Source organism: Jaculus jaculus, chromosome 11 (assembly GCF_020740685.1).
Source record: "Jaculus jaculus isolate mJacJac1 chromosome 11, mJacJac1.mat.Y.cur, whole genome shotgun sequence".
NCBI lineage: Eukaryota > Metazoa > Chordata > Mammalia > Rodentia > Dipodidae > Jaculus > Jaculus jaculus.
The window spans coordinates 60,667,093-60,690,864 of record NC_059112.1 but is presented as its reverse complement, the minus strand read 5'-3'; the positions used below and the strand labels follow the sequence as shown (position 1 = coordinate 60,690,864).

At 53.0% G+C, this 23,772-nt stretch overlaps 1 protein-coding gene across 1 annotated transcript in view; it reads left to right on the top strand.

Moving 5' to 3' along the window:
• Window positions 1-23,772, top strand: part of Sorcs2 (sortilin related VPS10 domain containing receptor 2) — a 478,299-nt gene that overhangs the window by 430,636 nt on the left and 23,891 nt on the right. Inside the window, exons 9-17 of the mRNA XM_004655993.2 lie at window positions 2,026-2,205; window positions 7,598-7,744; window positions 11,172-11,274; window positions 12,821-12,897; window positions 14,214-14,305; window positions 15,068-15,175; window positions 20,600-20,720; window positions 21,848-21,981; window positions 22,640-22,768. Of these exons, the coding sequence (XP_004656050.2) occupies window positions 2,026-2,205; window positions 7,598-7,744; window positions 11,172-11,274; window positions 12,821-12,897; window positions 14,214-14,305; window positions 15,068-15,175; window positions 20,600-20,720; window positions 21,848-21,981; window positions 22,640-22,768 (1,091 nt within the window). The remainder of the gene's footprint in view (window positions 1-2,025; window positions 2,206-7,597; window positions 7,745-11,171; window positions 11,275-12,820; window positions 12,898-14,213; window positions 14,306-15,067; window positions 15,176-20,599; window positions 20,721-21,847; window positions 21,982-22,639; window positions 22,769-23,772) is intronic.

The window sequence follows — 23,772 nt, the reverse complement described above, 5'->3', positions numbered from 1 at the left end:
GTTAAATATCACACCCTGCTGTCCAGGCTCCTGTGTTCACTGGCTGTAACAAGCTCACGGTTCCCCACCACCCTGTCAGGTGGGAAGTAAGTGAGCCTCCCTGTGGACCCTCATTCTGATAACTTTGCTGTCTACCATGGCCTTCTGTATCTGAGTGGGGAACACAGGGGAGAGGAGGTGAGCAGTCAGAAGTGGTCATCTACTGGATCCTGGTATGGGTACTTCATGGATACTCCAGTCTCCTATCACCCTGCTATCCCATATCACAGATGGGAACTTCCGGGCCTTGGGCCCCTATAATCTGTACCTCTTGGTTCATCATTTCTGTCAGGTTTATAGCTGTAGACATAGGGCCAAGCTGTGTGTCTGTGTGGTCTCCCTGTTAACATGATGCATGCTTCGTATATAGCACCCTTTGTCTACAAAGCCACCTGACTCTATGAGGGTCTCACTATGTTTCCCAGTCTGGTCTCGAACTCATAATCCTGCCTCTACTACCCAGCTGCTAGGGTACAGGCCTGCATCATGACATCTGGCTTTTTAAAAAGGCCCTTTTGGACTCATAACACAGGGCACAGGCTGAGCATGAGGGGAAGGGCTACTTTCAGCATTCTGGAGCCCAGTGGACCGTGAGTGGCCATTTTCACCCTCAGCTGAAGACCTATGAGCAGAGGGACACAGAAATAAAAGCAACTCCCTTTACAGTGAGCATACGCCAAAGAGCCCCAGACACACAGTTGCAGAGGAGGGACTGAGTCTTTGGGCAAAGGTACCACAGCTCCTGCTCTTGTATCCTGGAAATCCAATGTCAGGGGCTCTAAGAGCGTAAGCACTCCAGCACCTGTACAGGTAACTTCCACAGCATTCGGCACTGGCTAGGACAGACACGAAAAGCATGGAGCCAAAGTCAGTCTGGATTGCCTTTCTTCCTTCCTTCCTTCCTTCCTTCTTTCTTTCTTTTTTCTTCTTTGTGCATTTGTGGTATGTTCATGCATGTTCACATGCATGTGGGTACACATGTGTTTGTGAGTGTGTGTGCACATTCATGTAGAGGCCATAGGTCAATGTCAGACATCTTCCTCAATTCTCTCCTCATTCTTTGAGACAGGGTCTCCACTAAACCTGGAACTCACCAATTTGGCTAAACCAGGGATCCTCCTATCTCTATCTCCCCATCACTGGCATTTCAAGCATGCACCATGGTGACACTTAGCTTTTAAATGGGTGCTGGGGATCCAACTCAGGTCCTAATGTTTGTGTAGCTTACCAAACTATCTCCTCAGCTCCCTGGCTTACTTTTCTATTTGTTTTGGAGCTCTTCTTTTCTGAATTGTACGTCTGAAAGAGATGCCATAAGCCATTGTTCTGAGTGCTGCTGAGCTACCTGACCCACAGGGAGAAACTGAGGGTGGGAGTCATTGCCCGGGTTGCTGCTCTTCCAGCACTGTCTGAGCATCCATGGGGCTGGGTGTGGGGCTGACACAGAGAAAGGTGGACATGTGGCAGCTCATCTGCCAGGGCTAGGGTAGTATCCAGAGGCACAGAGCTCTCAAAGGTTAAAACAAGGTTTCCCTTTCTAGAGTCCATAATAAGTAAGGCTGACACCAGGTTATGCTCATCAGTGCCAAGGACAGTGCTTGGCACATGGCAGGTATTTCATAGATAGGTATTGGATGAATGATCAAAAGAGTCACCTGACCCCCAGGATGGGATTGCCCATCGTTATGACTATGTGAGGTGCTTGGGAGACCTTCTCTCTAATACAGGGACATGACAGATGGTCTGGTAGGTGTGGAGGTAAAGAGCTATTCCTAGGCCACCCACAACCTGGTATGGAGGAGCCAAATATGACCCCTATTTTAAGAGATGTGACATAGACATCTAGGGAAGTGAACCCACTTGTCCAAGATCACAGAACCAAGTTTGGTTGACCAGATGCCAACTTAGATCAGCATGGCTCCAAGGGAGCACAGAGATGGTGGCGTGCACACAGACTACCATCTCTGACCAGTTCCCCTATCCCAGGACCTGCAGATTATCAGCACGGATGAGCAGCAGGTGTTCGTGGCCGTTCAGGAGTGGAACCAAGTGGATACCTACAACCTGTACCAGTCGGACCCACGTGGGGTGCACTACTCGCTGGTGCTAGAGAATGTGCGCAGCTCACGGCAGGCTGAAGAGAGTGTGGTCATTGACATTCTCGAGGTAGGCAAACCAGCCAAGGAAAGAAGGTTGCTCATATGACGCACTCTCCCCATCCCCATCCAGTCTAGGGCCACAGACAACAAACTGCAAAGGGCCTGGTGATCTAGACTTTGGGGCCACAGGCTATTGTGAAGGGATTTGCTTGGAGACAATAAATCCCCTCTTTTTATGAGTAATGAAAATGGAACTCTGGCATGTTATATTTTGCAGAATTGAGCTTGATGTTAGCCTGCAAGGTTTTTGTTGTGCCAAAAGCAGCTAAAACCAGGGCTGGCCTGAGTGTCCCTCCTTCTGGGAGCAGCTTTCTACTCTATTGCCCTCTTTTGAAGTGTCTCCTCTTCCCATTCCTTCTGTCCATGTGGCTGAGTCTACCTGTCTCTTCCCTGCTGTTTTTGTCCCCACTCCTCCCTCATCACCCCACTTCTATCTCTGTTCCTCATATGGAACTAGGCCTCTACAGTATTGTCCACCCTGGCAGGGCCCTCTCTTCTGCTTCTTCCTTACAAGTCCCCATGTGCTCTGGCATATGGCTCTCATCTAAACTCCCAGCATCTACACCAAGGTTCTAAACCAGCAAGGGTGGCCCAGGCCCAGGTCCAGTCTATGCTCTTAGACTCCATAAATGTCTTCCAGGTGCCTGTGGTGGGTCAGACCAACACAAGGCATTCACGTGCCTCTTTTGTCTGGTGGACACTGCCAGAGATGAGCTCATGTACAGGTCAAGAAATAAGAACCCCTCCCCCACCTGCTCAAATGGCTGAGCTGAATGGAAAAACAGAGTCAGCCAAGGCTATCTGTTCTGGGATCCCTCTGTCAGTCACTCTCCCACAAGATCCTCCCTCACGCCTGCCCTTGGGACACACTGGGCCAGTGCTAGGTGGGGAATTGGCCCTTAGCAGGCAATGGAGTTCATCCTTGTGAGTGGGAGGTAACCTCCCAGGTAGAAAGAGCCTCCATACATCTCCAGCTATCAGCAGCAGCCTGAAGCCATTGTCCCCAGCAAGTGATGAATGTAATCATTTGTTTGTGAGAAGAGCCCATTTGTCAGAGCTGCCTCTCAGTTGGGGTATAGAGGATAGTCCCTTCCTACAGCTGCCCCTCCCCCACCTAGAGCTCAGTAAGCAGGATGGCCCCAGAAGCTCCTGGCCACCGGCTCCTCACAGGCAGCAACTGCTGCTTGAGATGGAAGTGAGCAGTCACCAGCTGGGAGGATGTCACAGGGAAGTCCAATGGGGGATATGCTGTCTGCTTTGTCCAGTACGTGTATCTGCCATACACATACTGCCTGCCATGCCCTGGGCTCCACCCTGTCACACACAGTGTTCCTCACTTGCTCCCCACCAACAGGTAGACTCCTCCCTGCAGTGCTAACACAGCACTGGGACATAGTACAACGCACACTGGCCAGCCCAGGTGGGAGTCAGGGCAGGCTTCCTGAGGAGGGGGTGCAGTGCTGAGCAAGAAACTGTCAGGTGAGGAACTGGGGAGCTGTACAAAGTACCAGCAGCCCAGATCCAGCAAAAAGAATACCAGGGAAACAATGAGGAACTAAAGGAGGTTCGTGGCAGCTAGGTATGCACATGTGGTCCACTGCCAATCCATTGATGCCTAAAGGTGATTTCACCTGCTTGACCTCCTTCACACAAGGGTTAAGGGCACAGCACTGGACCTGGGTTTCTATTCAGGTTCTGATATGTGTTTTCTGTGTGGGTCCATGGCTGCAGCAGAGCTTGAGGCTCAAAGGATTCTCCAGGGCTCTCTGCTGAGTAATGGACCATAGAAGCAAGCACCCCTGGCCATGGGGCACTCCCAGCCTGAGAAGACAGGGGGTTACAATGTGACTGTTGCCTTCTAACTCTACCTGCCATACCAAAATGACACAGACATCCCAAGAGAGAGAACATCACTCCATGCCCCACACTCACCCATGGAACAGCCCACAGCTCGCAGGGTCTAACTCTAAATGAGGATTTAAGTACCCCAATCTCTCTGTAGGAGACAGAACAAAACCTCCTCAAAGATGGTCACACCCTAATCCCCAGGACCTGGGAGCATGTCCCCTTACATTGAATATAATCAAGAATCTTCAGCTGGGGAATCTTTGAGCAAAACAGAATGACAAAAGCTTCTAAAAGTAGAAGAAGGCTGAAGAGGAGTCAGGAACATGAAGGGCCTTCAGAAACCACAAAGGTGAGGGACAGATGGCCATGCCTCTGAATCTGCTGAAGGACCAGCCCTGCCACACCTTGACTGTCCACTCCTGCAGATCCACAGCAGTGACCAGTGACAGAAGGTCCACTCCTATACATCCACAGCAATGACCAATGACACAAGGTCTGCTCCTGCAGATCCACAGCAGTGACCAGTGACACGAGGTCCACTCCTGAAGATCCACAACAATGACCAGTGACACGAGGTCCACTCCTGAAGATCCACAACAATGACCAGTGACACGAGGTCCACTCCTGAAGATCCACAACAGTGACCAGTGACACGAGGTCCACTCCTGAAGATCCACAACAATGACCAGTGACACGAGGTCCACTCCTGCAGATCCACAGCAGTGACCAGTGACACGAGGTCCACTCCTGAAGATCCACAACAGTGACCAGTGACACGAGGTCCACTCCTGAAGATCCACAACAATGACCAGTGACACGAGGTCCACTCCTGCAGATCCACAGCAGTGACCAGTGACACGAGGTCCACTCCTGCAGATCCACAACAATGACCAGTGACACAAAGTCCACTCCTGAAGATCCACAGCAGTGACCAGTGACACGAGGTCCACTCCTGCAGATCCACAGAAATAACCAGTGACACAAAGTCCACTCCTGAAGATCCACAGCAGTGACCAGTGACACGAGGTCCACTCCTGCAGATCCACAGAAATAACCAGTGACACAAAGTCCACTCCTGAAGATCCACAGCAGTGACCAGTGACACGAGGTCCACTCCTGCAGATCCACAGAAATAACCAGTGACACAAAGTCCACTCCTGAAGATCCACAGCAGTGACCAGTGACACGAGGTCCACTCCTGAAGATCCACAACAATGACCAGTGACACAAGGTCCGCTCCTACAGATCACCAGCAATAACCAGTAACACGAGGTCCACTCCTGAAGATCCACAGCAGTGACCAGTGACAGGAGGTCCGCTCCTGAACACCACAAAAGTTACCAGTGACACAAGGTCCACTCCTGCAGACCCACAGCAGTGACCAGTGACACAAGGTCCACTCCTATAAATCCACAACAGTGACCAGTGACATGAGGTCCATTCCTGCAGATCCACAACAGTGACCAGTGCCATGAGGTCCACTCCTGAAGACCCACAACAGTGACCTGTGACACGAAGTCCGCTCCTGCAGATCCACAACAGTGACCAGTGACATGAGGTCCACTCCTATAGATCCACAGCAGTGACCCATGTCATGAGGTCCACTCCTGAAGATCCACAACAATGAACAGTGACATGAGGTCCACTGCTACAGGGGGCCTTTTTGTTGCATAAGCCACCAAGACCAAGTGGTGTAATGGTTCATAGCAGTGCTAAGACACTAATTCATATGAGCTTCGGGACAGGAAGAGAGTTACTGTCTGGAACTGTGGAGTAGACACTGAAATTGGCCATAGAAAAGTTCTGGATTGCCATGCAAAGCTTGCTGGTAGGAAAACGACCATGATGACTGCTGGTGAGCCTTAGAGGAAGCTAGAGACATGTTCTCCCAATCATAGGAAGGTGTCCTTGTTACAGACTAGAAAATGATCAAGTCAGACTTCATGAACAATGCATGTGCATTTCTCAGAGGAGGTGTGGAGACCAAGCATTGGAAGCAAAGCCTGGGACCCATTTGCTGCTCAGAGTGGGGGAAAGAGCAACATACCAATTACTTTTTTGTTGCTGACAGAATATGTATGTGACAGAATCCAGTTTAAGAGAGGTGTAGGGATTTATTTTAGCTTACAGTCCCAGGTTACAGTCCAGCACAGCAGGAAATGCATGGAGGCAGGTGCTGGTCACATTTAGGCCATCAGTAAGGATGCACAGAGTGATGGATGCTGAATGCTATAGCACGGAAGGAAACTGATATGCTGCCCACCAATGTCTCCTCCTACCTATCCACCCACCCACCCTACAATCCACTTATCCTTCCCCCTAGCCACCCACCCACCCATTCAGCCATCCATACATTTATCCTACTACTTACTCACCCATCTATCCACCCACCCTTCCATCCAACTGTCCATTCATCCACCCACCTGCCCACTCATCCACCCACCTGCCCACTCATCCATCTGTCTATTGACCCATCTATTCATCCATTCTCCCATTCCCTACCCATCCACCAATCTTGTCCATCTGACCCTGTGTCTCTGGTGTACTGTCTATGTGCATGGCCCTCACAGACCAACACATTGAGAAGAACCTCAAATCAACATCCCAAAGTTTTAAGACTTAAATGATAGAGCTGAGCCAAGGCCTAGACACAGAAAGCACTATTAATTGTGTTATTTCCATCTGCATAATTATAATCTTTGGCAGTGGAGCTTTGAGTAAATTTCAGAGTTCTCTGGGCCTCAATTTCCTGAGGTGCTTTGTGCGCAGAAAGGGCCCTGCCATGGTGCTTGGATGAAAAGGGCATGTCTATGGCTGTCATTCCATCCTAGTAGCTCTCAGAGAGGGTGGCTCTTAGTCCTTCATCAGGAAGGAGCTTGCAGCAAAGGCCATCTCTGTGAGGGAGCCACTGGGTTCAACTTAATGAAGTTTCCAGCCCTTGTCAGTTCTAGGAAATTGGAGCCTTATCCATTAGGTTACTGGGGCTTCTTGTGCATTTCTTAGGAGCAACTCTATGGCCATTCTTAGATATATAGGGACTTTGTCCATGGGCCTTGTAGGACCCTTTGAGAAAGGAACCAATGAGGGCATAATGGAGCCTTGTCAAAGCATGCTGGGATAAGTTAGGACCTTCCTGTCACCATCACTTGGCATATTCTAGAAGACTAAGCAGCAGAGTTCCCAGAGGCCCAGAAGCAGTTAGAAACAGAAGGCAAGGGGATCCTGAGCTCAGGGTGGGGATGGGAGGCTTGGATACATGGGTGGGTTGGAGACCAAGGCTGTCTCATGTGACTATCGGAGGTCCAGAGTGGACAACTCAGTGTGCCACAGGTCATGCAGGCCTTGGAGCAGACACACCAGACTAGGCCTATTTCCACCCATTTACACAAGCCCACTGGCCTCCAGTTCTGGCCAAGTGCAAAGGGGCAGAGCTGCATGTAGAGTATTCTGTAGCGGGTGGAGTGTGTGCAGTGTGTTCTGTTGGGGTAGGCTGTGTGGCCATAGCCACTCTGAGCTGGGTGGGCCTTATAGTCCCTCTTGTGTTTCATCAGGTCAGAGGGGTGAAGGGCGTCTTCTTGGCAAACCAGAAAGTGGATGGCAAGGTGACAACACTCATAACATACAACAAAGGCCGTGACTGGGATTTCCTGAGGCCGCCCAACACTGACATGAATGGGAAGCCCACCAACTGCCAGCCGGTAGGTGCTCTGTCTTGTCACATGCCCCCTTGGGGTGATGGGACCACCACTGCCAGGCTGCACCCAGAACATACCAGCTACCATTTTGTCAGGCGCAGAGAGGCACACAGTTAGAAATATGTTGGTGAGATTTGTCCACAAGATTTCTATGGGAGAAACCACCCAACACAACAGCCACTCACTTGTGCTTAGCTTAGGGGCCTTGGCCAGGTAGCCCTGTGTCTGGAAGCCACTGATGTAGGCTGGCATCTGCTGTCCTCCTGTTGGCCAGTGCAGGTGGATTCCTGTCGAGCTAGCAGAGGTCCAAAGGATATGAGGAGCAGATGAGCATCCTCCAAGCCTGCGTCTGTGGCATCAGTCCATCTCACTGGCTGACATCAGAGCTCAGTAAGGATGGAGGGGTGGAGCATGACAGCTGCCACCAAGGGCAGCACCCATCCAGTCATCAGGTAGCTGCCAAGTGTTCCAAGCCCCAAGGTTGGTCCCACTCTCTGTGAACTGCTGGGTCCTTTGACTGCCAGAGGGTCAGGCAGGGTTGCAAAGGAGTGGAGACAACCTGGGTCCATGTGGCTTCCTGACATCCAGGTGTTACCTAGACTGGGGAAGACATTGCTAAGAGGCCTAGCTGTTCCTGGCCCTGGCTAGAGGTGCGTTCTCAGAGGCAAGCAGCTGTGAGGAAGGGAGAGGTTGAGTGGACCACAGGAATCTAGCGTGCATATCAGTGTCCCCCACCTCCACGGAGACCCCTGTCCTAGAGCCTCTCCTTGTGTGCCATGGAAGCTCTTTTCTACCAGCGTTTCCCACCATGGCCCAGCACCAGTGGCTCTGGATGAGGCCAGAGCACAGAGCTGGAGTCTGATTGACTGACCTTGGCCAAATGAACCATGGCCTTCAAGCCTCTGTGGGAAAAGGAAGTGGGAAAATCCCTGTGGCATGAAATGATATAGCATGCCCTTCACAGACCCTGCTACAGAGCAGACAGGCAGGAAAAGTAAGCCTTCCGTTCTGATGCTATTTCCTGAAGCCTAAAAGAACCTGCTCCTTTTCCATACTGAGAAGACTCCTATCAGTACCCAAAACATTGTCCACATGCACCCCAATGCACACGGAAAACCTTCCAGACATTCTGGTTTCTCTGTACACTGTAAGCTCGAGGCAGGGACCACACACTGGGGTCGCCTGAGTCCACATCACTCTGCTTCCATATCCTTCAGTGAAACAATAAAGAAAAACTGCCCTGCTTCACAGGACTTCCTTCCAACAGAAGTACCAAGCTCTTGCATATGCTGGCACCCCAGTCTGGGTGTTCAGATATGGCAATAGATCTGAGCTGACCACTGTCTGGTACACAGCAGAGCTCAGGAAGTGGTGACCTCTGCTCCTGTCCACCATGGGCTGGCCCCATAGGAGCTCTCAGATGGAACGAATCGCCAGTCACCAGGAAAAACCCTCCCTGGCCCAGAATTGCTGTGATAGGCTAATTTTTATGCCATCCCCAAGAAAGTCAAGCCACATGAATCTGCCAAACCAGTTTCTGCTAAGGGAAGATTCGTGTCTGCAATTACACAGCTCAGTGAGGAGGCAGTCTTTGTGAGGTTTATGTCTAGGCTTAGAGACAAATGAGAGTTGAGGGAGCAGCTGAGTGGCCAGCACACAGGGAACCAAAGAGCAACGTGTCTAGGAGCCAGCAGGCCACAAAGACATCGAACAACAGCCTGTCAGGGGCTGCACCATTCTTCCAGAGCAAAACAGTGAGGGTCAGACAGGCGCCCACACCCATGGCCCCTGTACCTGATGGTGCAACTCTTTCAGCCATAGCCAATCATCATTCTAGCAACATTTCCCATAGTGAGACTGGTCCCTGATTTCCCAGAATTCCTGAAAATACAGGAATTTGTGGAAAGGGAAGTGAGAGGCTGGACGTGGTGGCACAAGCCTTTAATCTCAGCACTCGGGACGCAGAGGTAGGAGGATCACCATCACCATGAGTTCAAGGCTACCCTGAGACTCCATAGTAAATTCCAGGTCAGCCTGGACTAGAGTGAAACCCTACCTACCCCCCCCAAAAAAAGGAAGTGAGGTGGCCTGGAGCCACAGCACCCAGAAACAACAGTAGCTGGGGTTTCTGAACAGTCTTAGCACAGGTGTTTACAGTTGTCACTGAATAGAACTTCTTGGCCTTTCTTTTGCTGTGACTCACCTTGGCCATGCATCTTTCCCCAGCCCTCCAGCTAGCTCATCTGAGGATGCCTCCTTCCATCTACAAGAAAATAAGGACCATTTTAAGATTGGAGTGCTTGATCAGGTCTTTTACAGACAATGGACCACTGAGTGCCCAGTTTAAAAAAAAAAAAAAAAAAAAAAAGAAGTCTAAACTGGAGAACTTTTTACCTAGAAAAAATTTTAAAAGGGCAAGGAAAATGCTTGTCTATCTTCTAAGTAATAGTTAGTAAACAGTTCAGAAGGTGCTGGATGCCAGTTTGTGTTATAAATCCAACTGTCCATGGAGCAGAAGTTACTGCCCAATCTCACAGAGAAAGCAAGGCACAGAGGTGCTCAGCACTTTTTCCAGGCCCCACAACCATTCCAGTGAGTTGGAGGAGTTCCAGCCCAGCATTCCCTGTGGCCCATCCTGCCTCCCTACTCTGTGAAGTACCCAAATCAGTGAGGCAGAAATGCTGCCTGGATCAATGCCCCACTGTGCAGAGATCTCGTGCAGATTCTCTCCATCAAATTGGGCTCAGTCAGCCAGGCCGCAGCTGGGAGGGCAGAAGACATGGACTTTAGCATGGTACCCCTTACGTGAAGGGTGACCCGCGAGCCATAATATTATCTTCAGGTACCTGTGGTTACATAAAGGTGTTATTGCAAAAAACTCCTGGCACTAGAGATGGAAACAGAGTGTCCTCCATGATAGGCCAGGGCCTGCCACTAGCTATACTCCAGTCCTGGCCCAAGTGAAGGCTCTGGATGGAAGAAGAAGGGAGGAAAGCAAGAAGGAATAAATGTGTATATAAGTAAGGTCTTAGGCTATGTGGACCCTAGAACCCATTCCTTGGCCCAGCTCTGCTAGTAGGGTCCAAGGAGAAATTCATCCTGAAGTTACCCAGGCCACAAGGCCCTTCCCTTGGAGCAGCTGTAGCCACGTGCAAGTCCTCCAGCAGAGTTGTCAACCTTGGGCACCTCACTGCCCCCTACTCCACTCTCTGCTCTGCAGGTCCCCAGCGGGTCCTGCTGTAGCCGCTTTGTCTTTCACACCCTACTCCTAGCTGCCAGACTGAGTGCTCCCACTCTCCGTCCATTCCTTTAAGGCACCTTGGCTCTGTCTTCTCTACGAAAAAGCCACAGGGGAAGATCTAGTCAGAGGATGGTTTTCCTAGGATACTCCTGCCTGGCTCTGTTGATCATGTGTCCTCCTCTCCCCCAGCCGGACTGCCACCTGCACCTGCACCTGCGCTGGGCAGACAACCCCTACGTGTCGGGCACCGTGCATACCAAGGACACCGCCCCTGGTCTCATCATGGGTGCAGGTGGGTGGCTTGGTGAGGGTGTAGGGGGCTGTGCAGCCTGTAGGACACTCCTTCTTAAGAGGGAAGACTGGTGGTCTGTGGGCCTAGGGCCATGGTATGTCACTTAAGGGCAGTGTCACTGCCTTTGAGAAGAACTAGCTCTTCTGGAGAACTCTACATGAGAATGAAGGGTGGAAGATGGACGGAGAAGTGGAAGGACGGACAGTGGTTGGCTAGGTGGATGGTTACTGGTGGGAGGGATAGGTGGTGGATATAATGGATGGGTAATGGGTGGATGGCGGGTGAGTAATGGATGAGTTGGATGAGTAGGTAAATGAGTAGGTGGATGGGTAGAGGGGTTGTTGTAGTTACTATCTCATTGCTGGGACAAAGCACCCAACCAAAAGCAGCTGATGAAAGGAAAGATTTTTATTTTGATTCACAGTCTGGAGAGGAAGCTCCACGACAGCAGGGGAAAGCATAGCATGAGCAGAGGCTGGACATCCCCTCTGCTACCCAGGTGGAAAATAGCAGCAGGAGAGCAAGCTGAACTCTAGCAAAGGGGAGGTGGCTATACTCCTAAACCCACCCCAGTGACACACCCCTCCAGCAAGGCTCCACCTCCCAAATTACCATCAACTGGGAACAAGCATTTATAACACATAAGTTTATGGGGGACACCTAATTCAAACCAACACAGGGGTGAATGGATAGATGTGTAGATGGATGGATGGAAGGATGACAGTCAATCCTGAGGCAGCTCATTGAGCTCATCAGGAAACCCATGTTCCCCAGGCCATGGACACTCACTGAGGAGGGCAGCTAGGCCCAGTTCAGGAGACTACTGTGCCTGTCCTGTCTGTCACAGGCAGCCCTGTTCCTTCTGAGGCAGCCCGTTGGGGTTGGTTGCTCCTTTGTGAGCTGGATTAGCCTGGGTCCCGAGTGTGAGCAATCCCCATCTTGATTCTTTAGAGTGGCCACCAAGATGGGTGACCAGGCCAGGCCAGTGCAGCTCAAGCAGACCCTGCTGCCTGGTTGGCCCCTCATCTTCCCACCCATCCCCTTGGCAGGCATACTGAGCACCTGCTGTGTGCCTGCCTTTTTGCCTACAGGTTGCATGCTTCCCAGGTCCACTCTGGTCTCCCCTCACTTGCCTCCAGCATGCTTCCCCACCCACAGCCCTATCCTGCCCGCTTTAAGTCTCCATGGGGCCACAAGCCTATACTGACCTACCCGGCCTATATCCCCCAGCCTGACCCTGACCACTACGTCACATTGTACCTTGGAGCTATCCCTGGGAGCTCTATGGAACTTGAGCCCACCAACCTCCGGACTGAGCTGGAGCTGCCTGTGCAGGGGAGACCTGGGCCCAGCCCAGCAGCCACAGCAGGGCCAGTGTCACAAGAGGAAGAAGACACAAAGGGCCCCACTGGTCATAAAGATGTAGGCCCAGGCCTGGCACACTCCCCAAGGGACGGGGGATTTGGGGATTTTCTGGGTTTAGACTTTGGTCAAGATGGGATTTGATTGATCCTAAGAGGGATGCCACTCTTTTCTTTTGGATTAGGTAACCTGGGCTCACAACTGATAGAATATAAAGAGGAAATGTATATCACATCAGACTGTGGGCACACCTGGAGGCAGGTAAGGTGGCAGCAGTGCTTGGGATCCTCTGTCCTGCACCCAGCCCTCCAGGACTCTCCATCTCTTCAGCCACCTCTCCCTTTCCAGAAGTCTGAACCAGATGCTTCCACCTGTCCACCAGCCTCAGTGGCTGTGGCCACGGCTCCTAGAATAGCTGGTGCCTCTGGCAACATCCAAGGAGCTGTCAGGGAGTATGACCAGTGGTTAGCATGCTTTGTGGCCACCTGGGTATTAAAGATCCAAGAAGTACTTCACAGTCAGTCACATGTGTCCCTAAGAACAACTGAAGAAGATGAATAAGGCCAGGCCAGAGTTGCAAAGGAGGGCCCCACAGGAGGCCACTTGGCTACTTCCTGCCTGGCTTTGAGCTTCTTCAGCCCCCAGAGGCAAGGAGGTAGGGCCACAATGACCTCATATTTTTTCAGGGTAGCAATGAGTGGATGCTGAACACATGGTTTCAGGAAGAGGGTGTGGGGAAAGGTAGTTTTGGGGTCATGGGACCTAGGCTGGGTCCTTTGGGTTGGCCACAATGCTGATATAATGGAGCAGAGTGCCTCCAGATGAGAAAGCTGAAAGGAAGGAAGAAAAGCCTGCCTGCGGAAGGCCTCCTTCCAGCAGCAGGACCCAGGCAGCCCCTGTGTGCCCCAGGTGGAGGTCAGAGCCACCAGATAGAGGAGCACTGATGGCCTCCAACCTCCAGCTCAGGAACAGCAAGGTAGGGGAGGGCTGCAGAGGAACTGCAGGACCCACCCCACATTTCCCCCAGGAGGCTCCAATTTGCAGGACAGACACTCAGTACCTTTCTGGGGTGGATGGGGTCCTGGTCAATCCAGTCTGCCAACTTCGTGGAGAGGAGGTTTTGGCTCTAAACATTCAATGTGCACCCTCCCTGTCTGGGGACAGGCCTACTCCAGGTCATCTCCCTCACCCACCTGCACTGTCATACACATCCTCCAAGACGGACAAACATACTCACCTCACACTCACAGTTCACCTGCCGCTGAGGTCTCTGGCCGCAGAGGGTGTTAAGGGTTGATGCAAGAAACAAGGCATTTTCTATTTTGCCAAAGCCAGTGAGTGTGAGGTTTTTAAAGGTCACCCTCTATCCCTCATTAGGTCAGGCCACTGGGGGAGGGCTCCTTATTTTACAGGTATTCACAGTGGCCCCTTTCACAGAGTAGTTAGCTTAGGGTTCAACTTGAAGGCATCAGAACCAATGGGCGAACATCTGTTACTGTGCATGCAAGGCCCCTACATTGAAGTGCTGGGGGAGGTAGGGGCCCCGTGTGTGCACTGAGCATGCACTCCATCTACAGGTGTTTGAGGAGGAGCACCATGTCCTCTACCTGGACCACGGTGGCGTCATTGCAGCTATCAAGGACACCTCCATCCCCCTGAAGGTCCTCCGGTAAGGTTGTGAGCTGCTGGGGTGGGCAGTGGGCACCAAGCTCCTTAGAACACCTCCTAGCCTTCCTGAAGTGTCTCGGAGACAGACTGCTCAGCCTCCAGGAGCAAATAGCTCCACTGCTCAGCCAGGGGAAACCCAGAGAAGGCCTGAGAGGCCCCTGGTCCAACCTGGGAGACAGAGAGGACTTCCTAAAAGAGGGAACTTAAGCATTAGCAGGAATAAGTTCTGAAGGAAGATGGGGCCATACAAGGAGGCCAGCAGTGGTTACCCAAGTGAGTGTGACCTTAAAAGCAGCTTCAGACAGCCAAAGGACCCATGGTATCTGAAGGACTGTGACCTTGGGATCCACAAGGTAGAGCTGGCACTCTGTCAGGCCAGCAGTATTGCTTTATTCTGAAAAAGAGCTGTATAGCCCTGGAAATGGCAGCACTGTAATACTGATCCTGTCACTGGCCTGGGAGCCCTGAGCCAGGCTTGGGGCTCAAATGTACTGGATGTTTCCAAGGCTTGGATGCCCCTAGTTTTCAGGGGGAGCAATGTCTATGTGGTACCTAGACAGTATGTCCAGTGCACTAAGCATGATATTATTAATCAGCTGGGGAAAACCACCTGCCACTGACAGGTAGCTAGTGTGGCTTCACTCTAGGAAAGGAGGCTGGAGTGCAACTATTGTCTAGGCTCTGGGGACCAAGCTTGAGGGACAAAGAATCCCAGACATAGACGTGTTCACATTGCCCCATGGACACTGATGGCCTCTTGCAGGTTCAGCGTGGATGAAGGCCACACCTGGAGCACACACAACTTCACCAGCACCTCAGTGTTTGTGGATGGGCTGCTGAGTGAGCCAGGGGATGAGACACTGGTCATGACGTGAGTGCAAGGGTCAGGAGGTGGGCAGATAGGAGGTAGGCAGAGGTCAGAGCCATTCCAGGGTGAACTGAATTGGGTCTTCTCAGCCTCTGAGCTTGGGAGCAGATGCAGGCTGGAGCCCAGCTTTGGTGTGCACAGCTGCCTCCTCTGTCCCTGTCCCCAGCATCTTTCACCCTATTTCCTCTCACCCAGCCACATGAGGTGGCATTATCTGGAATGGGATTGAGGCCTACAGTCTGGCGCCTTTCCAGCTAATGGTATTAGAGAGTACTTTTATTGGCCGCATGGCAGAGCTGAGGCCCAGACACCCAAAGGGCTCTGCAGGAGGAGGGGCCTGGCTGAGAACCAGCATTAATTACCTGCCACAAGTGACTGAGGCTGCAGCGGCCAGTCCTTCTCCCACCTGCCAGCACATGCCCTGAGCCCACCCTGGGCCAAAGGCTGCTTAAGGCCCCGGGAAGGGGAATAGGGTGCCCAGGAGTCCCTGGTGCTCAGAGTGTCCTGGCCTAGAACAGCAGATACAGAGGACGGTGATGACATGCAAGGCTTCACCCGTACCCCTGTGGCCGCACTAGGAGAAGGCATTCTCTAGAGACCCATGAGATGAAGATGGACCGGGACACCCCTTATTCCTTGGGGCATTTCTACAGTGTTGGGGCCTATTACAGGACCTGTGGGCTGAAGCAGGCCCTGCCCCATGATACTGATAATGGTTTGAGAGTGAGCCAGATCCACCTCTGTGGTCACAGGTGCTCAAGTACAGAAGGGGCCACACTGGGTAGGCAGCCCACGGATTGTGTCCTGAGAAGAGGCAGGTACAGAAGACGGCCCTGTGGGGATGAGAGCCACACTGAAGCCACAGGCTCGAGCTAGGGAAGCAGGAGGCAGGGAGGGTCCACCACAGCATGCATCCAACTTCCTCCTTAGTCAGGGTCTAGAAAATGCATCTGCCTCCATGCATCCGGCACACACCAAGTCACATGAGGGAACGCTTCAAGTAGCCTGCGATGTGGGACTCTCAGACCAGCTTGCCCTAGGGGATTTGGCCACTGTGAGGACCCCAGCGCGTGTTGACTGCTCTAGTTCTCCTGACAAGTGACCTCTGCCCTGCAGACCACCAGCCCTGCCGGGGCCGCACTCTCAGAGCACTGTCTGCTCTGAGACAGAAGAGGGAGTATGGCCTGGCCTCACCCAGGACTTGTGGCCTCTAGGACTAACAGAAGATGTGTTTCTGTCACGGCAGAGCTATGTCACAGTGGCCCCAGGATACTGTCTCAAAACCCAGGACTCTTCCCATCCTGCTGCTTCTCCCAGGCCAGGTGACCACTGGTGGAACTGGACTTTGTGACTGTGGATGGCCTGTTGGCTGCTATGTCACCTGGGTCTCCCTGCACCCGTGACTGGCTGACTAGAGTGACCCCTTACCTTTTCTTGTCTTTGACCCAGAGTGGCTTCCTGAGTCCCAGCAGGCATGACTTGCTGACTGGAAGCAGTGCTCAGCGTGAGGGGCTGGGCTCTCAGCGGCTCCTTCGTCCTCCCACAACTCCTCTCAGCTTGCCCACTGGCTTGGCAGGGCCCAGAGAGGCCCACACAGCGAAGCTCCTAGAGCTCCTTACTATGCCCTGCCCCGTTTGTGTATCCACTCTCCTCAGATGCCCACAGGTTTCCCGAGGCCCAGTGGGGTCACAGCTGTGCAGCTAAGGCCAGCTCAGGTAAGCAGGTAGCAGTGGGGCTATGCCCCTGCCAGGACTCCTCTACCTGCCTGTTTGATGGTCAGTGATTGAGTGCCTGCTGTGTGCAGACGCTGTCTGAGGTCCCTACATACTGGCTACAGAGCACACTACGAACTGTCCTTAGGAACATCTTAGGATGAAGAAAGGAACCTTGTCCCCCGACCTTGACCCCCACATTGGAGACAGCCAATGTGTCTTCCTCCTGGCAAGGACAGATAGGATGTTCCATTGTACTGAGCAATAAGAGGCAGTCAGGATTCCAGGAGAGCAGCTCTAGCCAGGCCAGTGCAAGGAGCTGGCTACTAGGATCCAAAGATGGAGCAGGACAGAAGGACTTAGAGCCATGAGTCTGATACCCTCTCAGGCCTGTGAGGCTAGAGGTTCAGGGAAGTCAGGATTCCTGGGGCCTCCCCTCACCCACCCCTCCAAGGGCCCCATCCCTGTATGGGGCTCTGCCTGCTGTGAGGCCTTACTTTGACCTTGACATTCCAAGGTGGGGGTCTCTCCTTGCTTCTCTAATGTGCCCTGTTGAGCAGAGCCTGATGTGCAGTTGGTCTCAGTAGATAGAGTTTTAAGGAAGGCATGGTGGATACACTGGTGACGACCTCCCATGTGCCAGAAACTGAGGAAGGGGCAGGCTGGGTGACCACCAGGAACCAGGGCATGTTGACCATATGCATCTATCTGCTGCTTCCACCAGCCAGTGACCTCTTAAAGAGGGCCTGTGTCTCTCCCAGAACCCTGGGAGGCTTTTTGCATTCTGCCCCTCGGCTCCCTTTCTGCCTGTTCAGCACAAAGGAGGATCTCAGGAAAAGATGTATTCAGCGCTCCGGAAAGCCATTCCAACTGCCAGAGCCTCAGGTTTCCCTCTGTAGCCTAGGCACTGAGCCTATGGCAGCATATGCAGGAGCCTTGAAGCCTACAGAGCCCCACAGAGTTTCACAGGGACCATGGCCCTTAGAACTCCCCTGGAAGCCCTGAAATCTTTAGAACCCCAAGTAACATCTGTATTCCACAGATCATTTATGACCCCCATGGAACCCATGTACTATCCACAGCCCCAAAGAGCCCCACAGAGCATCCACACCCCCACAGAGACCATGCAGTGTTCACAGCCCCGTAGGGCTCATGGTCAGGCTATCGCGGAGGAGCCCACGGTGACACTAACCTTGCAGTTTCCTTCCTGGGTGGCCAGTAGGAAGCCAAGTCAGACTAACTTCCAGGACAGATGCAGCATGTCCACCCTTGACCTAGCTGGACAAACTGTCCTCTTGGCCTGGGTCTTTTGGAAGACTGTGCGAATCTAGCTCTGCTTCTGACCAGATGTCTGGTCCAGGGGCATATCCTTCTCCTCTTCTGATGGCTCTGGGGTATTGTCACAGGTGGTGCCCACTCACCATGTGGTACTGCTTCCTCAGGGCTCCCTGTGATGCTCTGTAACATGCCAAGGCTCTAGGGAGACCTGTACCCACCACCTTTGAAGACTATGGTCTGAGGCAGAAGGAGGCATGTGCCTTTCCTGTGGTATGGGAGGCTTGTCAGGAGGGGAAAGTGAGGAAGGACGACTCAGCCGGGGTCTGGCTGTATCCTAGTGCTTTTGTGAGGAGCTCCAGTGGTTTGCAGGACCAGAGCACACAAAGCCGGGGATTCTAGCAAGCCAGTAGCTTCCAGACCGCAGTTTCTCCAGCCCACATGGGGGCACTATCTGCCCAGAGCACCACAAGGCTGAGTTTCTTAGATGCTTTGGGACATTAGCCCTTTGTGCTGATCACCATCAAGTCAGAGCCAGGTCTGGGCCCCGAAACAGCTGCTTTCATCCCCCACAGATGTCATTTCATCTGGAAAGATAATGGAAGAATTCACAGGCAGGTGCTTTAGTACTTTAAGTTTTTAAAAAACATCAGAACGGTTGCTACAGAGCCTTTCATAGAGATGGCTTCAAAGGCCTCCAGATTCCAGGCAGCACATTGCAGAAGGGATGCTAGCTGCAAGAATGAAAAGGCTTTCTGCACAGGCCCATGTCGGAGTCCTCACAGCCCTGCCCAGTGGAGGCCAGGGGCTGCTTTCTGCTTTTCCCTTCTCTGTTCCTCCTCCTTCCCACATGGTTTCCACATGCCATCTTTGTCCCAATCCAACCAAAGGTCACATCTGAGCACCCCACTGCCACCTGTTCAGGGGCTTGTTCACAGCCTGTCTATAGTTGCTTCCCCAAGCACGATATCAGGGCTGTGAGGATCCCCTGGCCCTGAGCTAGGGGGCAGGGCTCCCAGTCAAGTGGGGCTGCAGGGCTCACTCCGGGTGGAGGAGTGGGCAAGGGCAGCAGCCCCAGCCATCTTCTGTGGTGCAGCCCACCAAAGATCTGCAGCGGTCAGTGGGCTTCTTTAGGGTCTTAAGAAGATTCTGTAGCAGTTGCTGAGGACTACATAGAAGGGCAGGACTAGACCAGCAAGACCTCTCCCTCCTCTGCCTGAGCTAGAAGCAGGGAGTATGGAAGAAACAGAGGTCCCCAGGGGCAGATCCATGGCAGGCATCTGTCTGGGCTGTCACACTCAGAGTGACCCTGGCTCTGTGTCCCAGTTTGAGGCTCATAGTTCCGGAGCTGCCAGCCCTGGGATCTAACCTGGCTCCTCAGGGAGGGCCACTAGGCGAGTTACTGGATTGGCCTGTTTCCTCCTTGAAAGCTAGAAGGCTTGACACACATTCTTCACAGAGAGCTGTGAGTCTTAAAGAGGACAGGCCTTGGGCACATGTCAGACACATAGTAGGCACTCAGGCATCCAGGCAGAAACCCATAGCCCACAGGAGAGTTGGAGCTCGCTCATGCTGTGTACAGATGCACTCAGGGCCCAGGCGTGCCTCTTCAAGTGCACACTGGTGATGTTGGAAAAAAAAATGTCTTTCCTTTGCCAGGGGATTTTCAGGGGGAGGATGGGGCCATGACAAGAGGGATGCCCATCTGAATATCAGGGTCCCTGGAGCCAAGCCACTGTGGTCAGCAGGAGAAGGCAGGTGGGAGGAGTAGAAGCCCGCTGCAGCCTCTGCTCAGCGGGCTGGGCGTGTGCAGTCGCAGCACACCGCAACGCTTCCTGCAGGCCCCCCGCCCCGCAGCCAGCAGGCCTGGCTGCGCTGTCCTACCAAACCCTTCTCATCCTGTTGTCGGAGCCATCACAGTGCCACAGCGACTCATCACTTCTCTGCAGTGCCAGCCCTACCTGGGAGTGAATAGCCCAGAACCTTCTGGGAAGCTGGCTCTGCAGAACGCACCCACATGGCCACGCAGAGGCAGACCGAGAGAAAGGCAGGGAGGTGACAGACAGCACCACACATGCTCCCCTCCACACATCACTATGCAAAGCACAGTGCTAGGCCCAGCCTGGGTGAGGCCATGATATGGCCACGACCTGAAGCAGGAGAACAAGGCTGCCCCATGAGGGTCTGCTTCTTTCCAGCAGGGGACCACGAGAGGTCAGACAAACACCCATACCATTGCAGTCAGGAAGCCACAGACAAAAGAGTGGTCATTTTGGGGATGCCATCATTAGACTAGTAAGTGCCAGTAGTGGACACACCATGTCATTGACTCCAGCAAGGGCAAGAGTGGCACCATGGATTGTGAGGGGAGTGCCTGCACGGAGGGAAAGCGTTCAGTCTAAGGTGGTTTTCCTTCCCCTCCTTCTCCCTCCCTCCACAGGGTCTTTGGCCACATTAGCTTCCGTTCTGACTGGGAGCTGGTCAAGGTGGACTTCCGGCCCTCCTTTCCCAAGCAGTGTGGCGAGGATGACTACAGCTCCTGGGACCTCACTGACCTCCAGGTGGGCCAGCACACATCCACAGCTACACATGTTCTCTTCCTCCAAGGAGCCTTACAGATGCCCACCCCGAGCATCCACCCTCCCAGGGGAGTCTGGATCCTTCCTGTCTTGACAGCTGCTGTGAACTGTGTCTGTGATATTCAGGGATACAGGTCCCAAACTACCCTCATCTGAGGAGTCTGTGTGCTAGAATTCAGGGATTTTACTGTTTAGGGAGGCACCATAGGCACAGACTGTATCTGACAGTGGGGTCTGGGGTGGGCTTGCACCACTGTTCCTACACATAACCATATGTCTCCATCACCAGTGTAACACACTGGTAAACAGGCCATCAGACCCACATCAGCTCCCAGCAGGCTGTGCTGCAGAGCTAGGCACTTCAGTGTAGGATCTGGAACTATAGGCAACGGTTAAAGCCACAGGACTCCTGGAGGGCTTTATTCTGTTCTAGGGCGAGGGTGTAGGGCTGCCTCAGGACTCACCGAGGAGCTTGCTTCCACAGAGAATGTGCCACAGCAAGTAGGGATTTTTACCTGTGGGAGGGGGCAGTCAGGCTGACAAACCGTAGGAGGAAACATCTAGGGTTGGGAACAGTGATTGAGCCATATGGCAGGATAGTACTTAAAGGCAGTCAGGGAACCAGGGTCAGAATCAGACATCAAGAGGTTCAATATGGAGGTAGAGATCTGGCTAATGTGACTTGGAAAGTTTACAGGTAGGACTAGGGAAGAGGCTGATGCTGACTCCCCTGTGGCCAAGCAGCATCCCTGACAGACCCTCCCTGTCACTGCCAGGGTGCTTGCTGTGGGCTGCTGAGTGCTGCCGGAGACTCGTGAGCACTTCAGGCTCCTCCCAGGCCTGGTACCCTTGAGCCCAGGGGCCACGTGTCTAGCAGTTCTGTGACTTCCCATGGCCTAGCCAACACTTGTAGCAGTAGATATACAGCGAGTGTTGGTGGCTTGGGGTAGAGGGAAGCTGTGCCATTGACCACAGACATGCCAGGTTTCCTTCTGGACCTGTTTCTGTCTGTCTGTCAAAGGGGACAAGACCCTGTCTTGGCTGCCTCCAGGGCAGGAGTGACAGGACAAGCCAATGGCCAGCTCCTCAATCTGGTGTTACTGCTGCAGGGTGACCACTGCATCATGGGTCAGCAGAGAAGCTTCCGGAAGAGAAAGTCCACATCCTGGTGTGTCAAGGGGAAGAGCTTCACGTCTGCACTCACATCACGTGTGTGCAAATGCCGGGACTCTGACTTCCTCTGGTGGGCACTGTGTGATTCTACCCATCCACTCCTCCCTACCTGGCTGCTCCCAGTGTCTTTATAACCTGCTGGCCATGTCCCCAGGACCAGGCACAGACCACAGTGTCCTTGAAGGCTTCATCTCCAGTCACACACTATCATCTTTGCTTTACAGTATACTGGAGGCAAGCCACGTCCACCCAGCCCCTCTCCTCCATCAGGGCCAGTGCTAAATGCCCTGAATACCCAATGCTCCACTCAGAAGCCCACTGCCCACATGAGACTGTGCTTCCCAAGGCCTCTGCCCACCACTTGCCTCTTCACCTGGCCCTCCTTACCTTGCTCTCCTGCATTCTGGCCTCCTGTGCCTGTCTCTGGGGTGCCGAGCTCTGACTACATGGCCCTTCCTTGTCACTCTTCTTTCTCCCTCACATCCTTTGAGCATTACTCACCTCTCCTGGTAGTTTGTAGCCTCCTCTGAGTTTTAGCACCCTGTCATCCTCTTCACCCTAGGGTGGAGCTGGCATGTTCTGCCTGTCTCTCCCTCTGGGACAGACTGTGGGCTCAGACCTGTGTCCCCACAGATGGGTCCTAGGCCCTAGGTATAAGGTTCCCCCATCAGCCTCACCCTGACTGTCACCTCCAATACCACTTGTTTGCCATGTCTTCCCTCCCCTAGTGACTACGGGTTTGAACGCTTGCCATCCTCAGAGTCTGCTGCCAACAAGTGCTCAGCCAACTTCTGGTTTAACCCCTTGTCTCCTCCGGATGACTGTGCCCTGGGCCAGACCTATACCAGCAGCTTTGGGTGAGTGTGGGTGGCAGTGACTCCATGACCACCTCCAAGGGCAGAACCAAGGGCACTCCATACTGTGCTATGGTTCCAGTGGAGTCTAGAGGAGAAGCCAAGGTCAGGGTGCTGTTCCCATGGGTTTGCAGAGCCTGAGTCATCAGCATCCTAGGAACCCACAGGTTCCATGACCCCCTGTGGCCAGTATCAGGAGAGCGGCCTTCAGTTGGCACTAGATGAAGAGGGGGGCCAGGCTTATGCCTCCTGTGGGGCTGAGACCCCCAGAGTGGGGTCCTCCCAAGCCTCCCACATACCCATGCTCAGCAGCCAGGCCCTCAGTGGTGTCTGAAACACTCCTGCTGCCAGGGGAGGGAGGTCTCTGCTTAAATGCCACTTCCTGCAGGAAGTCTTCCCAGACCATCTGCCCTGGTCCCTACATTTGCTTCTGTCATAACTTGTCTCAGTCACTGTCCCACTCACTTGATTACCCTCCCTGCTTGTTCCCAAGCCTAGCTCACATACTTTTTGTTCCTACAGTCGGTGTAGTGCTGAGTACAGCTGTGGAGCAAGAGACAGTGTGGCACAGGGCCTTGTCCTCCCCAGGGGCGGAGCCCACTGCCTCTAAAGTAGTAACTTCATGTAAAACCGAGGTGCATAACAGCTGTGAGCCTTCAACTCCAACAAATAGGACTAGGGAAGGTCCCAACATGTGCTACCTGAGGGCCCTATTTCCTCGTCCTCTGCGAGGAGCTCCCACTGCTTCCTTAGTGAGCAGAAGAAATGGAGCAGGACTGGAGACTGCAGAATGTGACCTTAGCAGCAGCATCCTGTGATCCACCATCAACCAACCCACCTACTCATCCATCCGTCATCCACCTACCCAGCCACTTAACCATCTATCCATCTACCTACTCATCTATCTATCCATCCCATATCCATCCAACTATCAGCCCTCTCACCCATCCATCAATTAGTCCACTCTTCCATCTACCTGTCCATCCATCCATCATTCATCCACCCAC